General features: G+C 38.1%; 1 protein-coding gene across 1 annotated transcript in view; it reads right to left on the bottom strand.

Moving 5' to 3' along the window:
- Nucleotides 1-4,495, bottom strand: part of golga7bb (golgin A7 family, member Bb) — a 12,477-nt gene extending 7,982 nt beyond the window's left edge. The window contains exon 1 of the mRNA XM_007566169.2: nucleotides 4,265-4,495. Within this exon, the coding sequence (XP_007566231.1) occupies nucleotides 4,265-4,276 (12 nt within the window). The 5' untranslated portion in view covers nucleotides 4,277-4,495. The remainder of the gene's footprint in view (nucleotides 1-4,264) is intronic.
- Between the last annotated feature and the right edge of the window lie 5,734 nt (nucleotides 4,496-10,229).

Consider the following 10,229-nt stretch of genomic DNA (forward strand, 5'->3'; position numbering starts at 1 on the left):
AATAAATAAATAACAGTTCTGACTTTAATCTCAGAATTCTGACTTTAATCTCAGAATTCTGAGAAAAAAGTCAGAATTCTGACTTTAATCTCAGAATTTTTTGTTTTTTCAGTGGCCCTAATCCTCTTCCGTAGATGTGAAATCATCTTGGCAGCTTTTAATTAACTAATGGTAATGGCCCAAATGTGAGAATCTCATGTTTTAACAGCACTGTAGGCTTGCAATGGCACAGCGACTATTCCTTGAGCTGCGAAGGACCCAGTTTCAATTACAGCACCCAGAGATACTGCTCTTTGCAGCACTTTGCTAGTAACTGCTATGTTTTACATCAAAACAGGCACAGTCAACTTGTCTCATGCTGATCTAAATTACTTCTCCCAAGAGGTTGGCAATTAGTAATACAGAAAAAGTATGCAAGTAGAGATGGGGAAATAGGAAGGAGACAGAGAAGAAACAAAAAGAAAGTATAAAAAGATACAGCAACACATATGAGGTTGTCCTTCAGGTTATATATATATATATAATATTCTCCAGGAATGCTAAACATTTGTGCATTTGCCGGAACTAACTAGGCAACTTTTAATCCGTGTTTCTTTTGCAGAGCTTTGGTGGCCACAGCAGTCTGTTATTACTGGAAGGTAGTGAGTCCATGTAAGCAGACACAGCACAGAGCCAGTCTTTCATCTCTTTACAGAAAAGGCTAACATCAATCTCAACCAGGAATAGAGTCTAAGCTTCTATTTTCATCCACTAACAGCCACAATCGTCTCACAGTCAGAGCTTTTAATATCCGTTTCTTTGCTTTCTCTGCCTCTCTAACATAGTGTCTATCTTTGGGCCATGATGATACATCAGTCACTCTATTAATAGATGTAATCATGAAGACACGCCGGAGCTTTGTTTATTCAAATCAGCATCAGCTGGCCCAACGACAACCTCATTATGTTTACATAGGTTCTTTGTTTTGCAGTGCCAGAATGTGAAGTAATGTGCTGTTTAAATATAAATCACCAAAACATCAAAAGATGGCTAGAACTGATTTAATAGTCACTAAACACTAATGAGGAAAAACCGTAATAGGGAGGATTAAGTCTTTCTTCCAGCAAGAATGTTTTCCAAAAGTGTCCAAAAGTAGGAATTTAATATTTAGATCAGGGGTCCTCAAAGTGTCCTGCCAGTTTTAGATGCGCCCCTGGTCCAACATACCTGAAGTAAATGAAGGAATTACCTCCTCAGCATGCGGCCATGTTCTCCAGAGTCCAAATGACCTGATTATTCAAGGCCTGGATTTGAAGACCCCTGATTTAGACATTTAAAAAGGTACTGGCACAGCCAAACAAATTGGAACACCACTAAAAATTTACTTATTTCAGCAAGTCAATTAGAAATGTGAAATTCATAAATCCACTACACAAATAACATCACATATTTATTTTTGACTGCTCTTTATTTTGACAACTATGACATACAGCTAATGAAAACCTGTTTCAATTTCTCTGAAAATGAAGATATTACATAAAAAAATATATATCAAAAACTATTTTTTAAACAAAGTTGTCTCCTGAATAAAAAGCTACATTATATATATTTTTTGTATGTTTTCCCATTTTCATTTCAGTTGCTGAAATAAATAAGGGTTTAAATTTTAGAAAACACAAGAGTAGAGACTGGGAACAGAAGAATGCTACCACAAGAAATACCTCAAGAAATAAAATGTCATCATTAGGTTTTCAAAAAACCCCAGGTGCAGAGATTTTTTTGTAGATACGCAAGTGTTTTTTTAATGAATAAAATAAACCAAAGGGAACTAAACTAACAAAGGCAAGTAGATGGCAAGAGTCACAGGGGAAACAATTGTGGCTAACAGAAGAATCCTGGAGTGAGTGAAAAAGAATGAGGAGCTTAAACAATCTGGGGTACCGTTGCACAGCCTGAGGGTCTTTCTGCATGGAGGTTGAAGTGACAAAGAGACCCACCAGTCAATTCATTGAAGGGAATTGTGAAAGAAGTCCACTTCAACATAAGTGGAACTTCATGCCATGAATTTGACTGTGCAACTCCTAAAAGTTTCTACAAATGTCTTCCCGTTTGCCACAGAAATTAGAATCATTTCCTTTCCTTTGGCATTACGTAAGTAAGTTACATAATTAACGTCAAGTAAAAATAAAGAAATGAATTCACATAAAACATGTTGACATTTTGTAGGACTGGGTGACCCATTAAAACTGCATTTTACAAAAGGACAAAACTGTCATCAGAAAAGACTCTGGGGAAGCTTAAAAAAAGTGACACACGCGAAAAGAAAAGAGAAAGCCTCTGGCAGAGAACTGATCAAAATGAAGAGACAGACACTGGTAATATTTTCTTTGTAGCTTTTTTTCAACTCTAATGACATCTCCTCCTTATTCTTACATTCTAGCTTTGTGCAGTTCTCACTAACTTGACATGTTCCCTAGTTTAGTCATTTTGATTCAATGAGCACACAGCTGCAATATGGGTGAGTGCTGCCAGTGGGCAGACAACACACATACTCAAACAATAAGGGTATGCAGAGTAAATGCATTCAACATTAGACATTTCATTTTTATCTCTCACAGCATTTTTTTTTCACAGCGAGTGCTCTTTTTCTCATCCTTTCTTAACTCTGTAAGTGGCCTCCTGTTCACCCCAGGGTCTATGAACTTCTGAAGAAGATTGAAATGGTAGATGAACAACTGTGAGACCAAAGCCAGAGGAGGAAATCTCCTTTATGTTTATTTTGGAAAAGGTGGAATATTGTGTTGGCCGGGATCTTTCTGCCAGTCTACTCTTTGGCGCATTATTCCCAAACAATCCAGGTCCCAAGCCAAAGCGAAGCTACAGACTGGGATCGGGATCTGGATGCAATGATATCAGGCGATACATAGGTAGATGCAGAGCGAGCCAACTGATATTCAATAAGATTATCCAATGATTGTCGACTTTTCATGCATTAAACACAATGGAAGGATTGCAAACATGCACAAGAAGCGGTGCTCATCTCAGAGTTTGGTATTTATGGTTTTAAACTGCATCAGTCAAATCAAGTTATTTATATTCTGGATTAATGAAGGATCATGGACTAAAACATACACGTGTGCTTGCGTGCCCATACATCTGTTTCTAAGAAAATGATGGGATTTGCAACAGAACACCAGACAATAAAATAGATAAAACCTATAGAAAAAAAAAAAAAAAAAAAAAAAACAGTTCCATGGTTTCTTCTCAACTTTAGCTTTATTTTTGGTATGCTTAATTTACTATTTTCACTGATCAATAAATTAGGACAATTCAGGTATACATACATCTCCCATACCCACATGTACTGGGACATGCTTGCATAAATTAACCCACAGGCACATCAGTGCCCGGATGAGTGTTCTCCCCAAACCATACAAAGTAAAAGCTGCATCCTCTTGTGAGATCATCACCATGATAACTCAGCCAGCAATGTTTTCAGCATTATGGTGACATTACCAAGGGCACAGAGAGGGGAGGAAGATGTGGTGCTGGCCCAAGAGCTACCAGGCATGACTGGATCTAAAAATAAACCCACAACTCCTGAATGAGGCAACTAGTTGTGCTATTAGTCACAGCATGAACACGGACATCGTTGTTGATCTTGATTTAGATTTGCAAGTCATACAAAACTGCAATGAAAGAACATTAACTCCCCCCCACCCCCCACCCCAAAAAAAAAGAGTTCAGGATTGAAATCTGTTTTCGGCTCTGAAATGTGTCAAAAGGATACACTTTAGCTAAAAATATTTATTAAACCCTGTAAAGATGAGTAAAAACATGATGCAGATGAAGGTAAGACAATGATTTGTACGTCCCTGATGCTGAATATCATCATAATAGTCATTTTCATTAACAGTGCAATCACATTCTGAATCAACAGTCTCCATAAATAACTACTCAATAAATATTTGCATCTGAGTTGTAGTACAAAAAAAGGAAGAAAAAAAAAAGAAAATTAAAATGCAAGCAAATTGCAAAATGTTATTAGATATTAGATAATAGAAATAAAAGAACAACAACAACTAAATAAGCAAACGACCCTCTCCTGCGCTGCAGAATCGGTCGAATATTCAATCAGGTGTTCGCCACATTCAGGACACACACGCATCTGATTCAGTTTGCAGCAACGCATCCCCCACCTGCACTTGCCGGGATAAAAAAATAAGAATGGGCAGCAATGGAGTCTCTGAGGGAATACCAACAGAAGCAGCAGGAAATCCCTTACCTCGGTTGCCATGCTGCAGTGAGAGGGTGCGGGCTCTGTCCCGTGCTGGACGCCGTTTGCTCGTGTTGTGCGGGACAACGCCGCTGCCGTTGCTGCTGCTGTAGAGCAACGAGCGCGCGAGCTGCCGTGCACGTGTTGGCGAATGTCAGCGAGACTGCGGGATGCGGTTCTGGCGGTACACGGGAGCCACTTGCACAAGAATCTCCTTTAGGACTTCTTAGTAACAAGCAGCTCTCTCTGCATATTCTAAATGTCAGCGGCGTATTTAGGTTAATGCATGGGTTCTCTTGTGGACTATACCCTGTGATTAATTAAAAATTTAAAGGGATCCACAATTACTTTTAACCGAGGATTTTATTTGAGAAATATTTATTTTACATGGAAAAACAATACAGTAATAATACTGTAGACAGTTGGGTTTTTATCAGTTTTAATAAAATATGGTCACATCAGCGCATGTTGTTTATGCTGCAATGCATTCTGGGTAAATTATGTATGCTTGGTTCGATTATGCAAGCCGAGACAGCAATGGGTAATGTTTCTTTTGAATTTGAACCAGAGCGCACTGAAATTGATGGGAATGTAGAAATCAGTAGGAGTAAACTGAGGAACAGGAAAGAGTTGGACGAAGAAGCTGATGTTCACTGCTGCCACCTTCAGCTTCAGAAACGAAACAATGAACGACATGTACTTCTGGTCGGACTTTGTGATCCGATAAGTAGTTCTGTAGGTCGCTCAGTGTCCGTTTCAGTCTTCAGTCCGGTAACACATGTTTAGGTTCTGGTCTTTGGTTCGGTGTCGGGTAGGTGGTTTCACATTCAGTATCGGTGGCTGTAGCAATGGCTCCTTTTGCATGTAAAAGAGCTGCTCGTCTCTGATGTTTCTCCCAGTATCTTTCGTTTCCTAGCCGGCAGCGAAGATTTGGCGTTTTGTGGATTAAAAACTGCCAGCACATTATTTGATTTGAGCTGGAGAGGGTAACAACGACCTGTTCGATCCTTAATCGGTTTTGCTTGTACAAGCCCTTCAAAATCTTCTAGAAAGAAATGTTTAAGGCAAAAATGTCAGTCCTTCGGAAGTCAGCCCTTTCCCACTGTGCTCTATTTTTTCATGTGGGAAGCCATTCAGAATCACCTCACTATGTTTGTTTTCATTTTAATTACAGTCAATAGTGACGCAGCGTCCCATTGTCTAAATTTACACCAAACACAATACAATAAACAACAACTCATGTAAAGTTAGCATTGCTGTGTTTTCTCGGTAGATTCCAGTACAGAACAAACCCAACCATGTCATCAGCCCAGCATACATTGACGAAGCTGAGCAACCTCCATGGGTAAAAAATATTAAGTATTTCTAAGTATTTTAACAATAGCTTGTTGCATTTTACAGTTTTGAGAACCAAAGTCAAAAAGACGGATTAGACTCCGCTGCAATGCCGCCATTTAAACAGTTTTTTTTTTTACTGGTTGACATGAGTAAATCTTTGTCATTACATACAAGTCTACGTTCTATTTTGTTTAGTACGAGATTGATAAAAAAAAATAGTATGAGATTAATTAGTATTAAGTTATTGCTCACGCAGCTGTGTATGTTGCCCCACAAAGTCCTGGCATTCATGCCTCAAATATATTTTAAAAAGCTCCTCTGAAAATGATGTTACTGATGCGACAGTATCAGAAGGACAGAACGGCAATGATCCACACAGAAACACCTCTACCAGCTGTAATTCCTACTCCAATAAATATCCTTTTAATGCAACTTTTAAAAAATGGTCAGTTTTCCCATTCTAAGTATTTAAAAAATACATACTAACATAAATCCTGCGAGGTTTCTAAAATATAATGAAAAGATACACGGTTAATGGAAACAAAGGCATAAAATGTTTCCTATCTTCAAAGTATAACTTCTGACCATCATATATTGGTAGAGTTCACAATTGTTTAAAATTAAGTTATGATATGCCAACTTCAGGTCTTTTCTCGGTTAATCTAGTGCTAATTCTCCAAAGTTAGAGTAAATAACCTTTCTGGTGAACACATTTACAGTAACGCAACATCAAACTCTAACAAACAGAGACAAAAATCCAGAAATAAATGAACAGAGCTTTGACAAAATGAGCAATCATTATTCAGAGCTGATATTATTTGCCAGCATCCCGCTGCTTGCTCCAGATTGCTTGAAAAGATGCACTTCTAATCACACTACCACAGACTCCTTTGGGATGTGTGTGTGCGTGTGCGTGTGTGTGTGTTTATGTTCACATGGTTTTCTTTGTATGTGTATGTCTGGGATTACAATCTGCTCTGTTATCTTCTGCTCAACAGTTTCAGTCACATGCCGATATCAGGCTGACATTTTCTATGTTAGCACATAGCATGGAAATTGCAGATTCTTATTCATTTCTGCCTGTCGAAACACACTGTGAATATGTTGGCACATATTTATTCAGTGCCTGTGGTTGTCCTGCTTTAATGAGCAGCTTTGTGAGGATATTACAATCCGACTTGTGTTTCCAGTTTCCCGCTCAAAGATGACCTCAGATGGATGAGGTGATTTGATTTTTTTTTGTTAACATTCTGTAAGCTTCGTTCAGAAACAACCCAATGTGTTACTTGGTTTCTGCAGGTCTGAGATGAACACATGCATAAGGGCTTTGACAGCAGAGAAAACATCCCAGTCTGCTGGGGCACTCAGACACACAGCTGACCATTGAGCTAGTGGAACTTTCATACAAGCTTGTCTAGTTTGTTGCCATCACTCTTTGCCCACCTTCGCACAGGTCATGTTGCTATGTGGAACTCCAGCATTTGTCAGAATTAATGTGTCAAATGCCACTTTTTCCATTTCCATTCATGCTTAAGCGAGCTATTACTACATCAGAATATTAATACAGACATGTTTAAAAATGGTCGCCATGGTAGATCAAAGAAGGAAACTGCACACAATCAGCATTAAACCTATTAGTTAATGCAATCTTTCCCTTGATGGAAGGTTATTAACGTTCCAACAAGTGTTTTTTTGTAGACTTTAAAGGAAAGCGATAAAACTGCTGACATTTATGTTCAGCTAAAGAAAGCTGAAGCACATCAACGCATTGATTTGTTCTGTCCACCCACACAATTGATTGGGTTTGTGGTCAAATGGTGATATTGTAACGTGTGTCATCATATTTATGGTAACTATCTTTTAAAGTGTTATAATCTGAGCTAGTGTGAACATATAGGCATTAAATAAGAGGGCCCCCAGGATTGAACCTTGGGGTACTGTATTAGTATGGGGTGGTCAACAGAATTGCATGTTGACTGTGATATTGTTTATTCCCAAAGCTCTTGAACAGAATGCTTTGGGGATTTTCCGCCACTGCTTAGATCACAGTCTTTTGACACGTCTTATTGGGAGAGCTAATAATCACAGAATCCAAGAATGAAACAAATTGATTACACAAAAGTTACAGGAACAAGTAATGCGCCCACAGAGCTTGCAGAACTTGTAAAACGTGTTGTAATTATTGTCACCGCATTTAGTTGTATCATTTGTTGAGTCTTTGGTGGTGGTATGACAGGACAGCAGCTGCGGTGACTAGTTTTTAATGATTTGGGTGTTTATACTTGTTTACAAAACAGTCCGAAATGTATAATCTGCTGCATCCAAAGTGAGATGGGAAAGGTCTTTGGGTCTCGGTTTGGAGACAAATTCCAGCTAATGTAAGCAAGACCAAAGAAAAATGCTGGGTTATTACATTTTAACTCTAATATGCATTCCTTTTCATACTCGAATACGAATGAAACAAAATGCTTTGGTATTACATCTCATTCTGGTCTTTCTGTGTGTCTAAATCTGCCATTCAGCAGAAAAATAATAACTTTGCCACAGCCTTAAATTATCATAATGACCCACAGCACTATTCTCGCATACACACACACACACACGCACACACACACACACACACACACACACGCACATATTGACTTTTTTTTTTTTTCACTATACAATTTCATGAACTATTTATTTCAGCAAAGCATTCACGGTTTCTGACCTGCTCCAAAACTGACAGCTTCTGTTTGAAGCTTTTGCTGTGAAATGTTGAAGATGGTGATATTGACCACCACCGCAAAGGAAATGTGCTAAAGAAAACACTCTTACTGCAGTTTTCTTTCCCCTTAACTCACTATGTTTGAGTAGAATTAAATACTTTGACAAGTTTGCTTTTGGTCCATAAAGTTTGAAACTGTTTATCAAATCACCACCTGCTCCAGCTTGTCCCAGCAGCCTACAAAAAAATATATATAAAAAAATAAGTGTATTGTGATAATATTTAGAACTTTTCATGTGTCTGTGTGTGTAAAAGAGTGAAAGTACAATCCTGGAATACTGACCTGTCTCCAGTTGCAATAAAAACCAATAATAAAGCCAAAAAAAAAGAAAAAAAAGAAAAAAGAACTTTCTTTGGAGTTTTTCTGAAGTGCACTGTCAAAATTATTGTTTTTTTTTTCTGAGGTTTTAACACTTGAACAACTTTATTAATGACATACTGCCCCGTCAGTTTCTGCTCCAATATCACATGTTACATTGACAAGGGAGTCTTAATATTTTTTGCTCATGCATGCAGTCTTTTCTGTCTCCAAGCCATCTGGGCTTTGTGCCACTGCAAACACCCTCCTCCTATTGACTTAACCACAAGTTGAGAATCTCTCTTACATACACAGATACAGAGATTCTGTTTGAGGAACATAGTGAAAGAGATCTTGTTCTCTTTACAACATGACAGGAAATGAAAAAGTTTCAAACCAGCCCCATCTCCCGCCCACAAAAATTACTTGGACAAGTCAACAGCAAATAAACATAGCCTTTTAATGCCTCCAAACAATTTGGATACTAAGGACAAACAGAATCAACCTCAGCGAGTCAAATATGTCTGTGAGATTGTGTTTGGAAGCTTCCGGGACATATCGTCTGTATCTTTTTGACCACATACGGGATTATTTTGAGTCTTGTCCGTGTGTGTATGTGTGTGTGTGTGTGTGTGTGTGTGTTTTTCTCCAATTGTTGGTCCTGAATCCAAGTTTACTTTTCATTTTACCGCCAGCGGACATCCTCGTATCTGATTTCAATGCTGGCTGGCTCGACCCTGCATACCAGCAGGGATGGCGGTTCAGAGAGCGCGAGAAAGCTGTCAGACTCAAAATCATTGACATAGTCAAAATGTCCAAGGTAAAGAATGTGGTTTACAGTTAGAAAACTACCATGGAAAATTAAATCAAGAAATACATTTATATAGGCAAAATGGGCAAGACACTGGAACATCAGAAACTAGATGCAAAAACAGATCTGCTTCTAAATGAGCTTGATCAAGCTATGAGAGCGCCTATGCAATGATATACTGTGCACATGGACGATGTATCATTGCCACAATTAAATGTATGTAAATGCCACATTTACTACGCATGGTTATCAGAATAAAAGTTCATACATTTCTGTGATATACAGCAAGAGCAAAATGCTTGACACAGACCGAAGCTGTGTGCATTATGCTGATTGTGTGGGAAAAACTCCCACTTCTTGAAAGCTGATGGTAAATTTTGGAACAGGAGAGGAAATGGGATAAAAAGAAAAAAAAAACTGCCAAAGAGCTAATTTTGGGAAAATATGTGTCAGGGATATCACAGAAATATTCTACCTTCTATAATTTCCCACAAAAGAAGTTATATTAAATTGTGTTCAAAATCATAATACAGAATTCAAACCAATGATTTTGTAACATTCCAACAGATGCTCACATTCATAGATTAAGGAACAAATCTTAATGTTAAAAATGTTTCAAATAAGATCTGTATCTAAGAAATCTTTCTTCCTCATCCCAGTGACAACGACATGCGATTGTGAGCGACTGTTTCTTTTTCTGTTCTCATATAAATATAGGTTTGTAGAACGTACTTGCAAATATTACATAGCAAAATTACAA

The sequence above is a fragment of the Poecilia formosa genome, unplaced genomic scaffold (genome assembly GCF_000485575.1).
Source record: "Poecilia formosa unplaced genomic scaffold, Poecilia_formosa-5.1.2 Scaffold188, whole genome shotgun sequence".
Taxonomy (NCBI): domain Eukaryota; kingdom Metazoa; phylum Chordata; class Actinopteri; order Cyprinodontiformes; family Poeciliidae; genus Poecilia; species Poecilia formosa.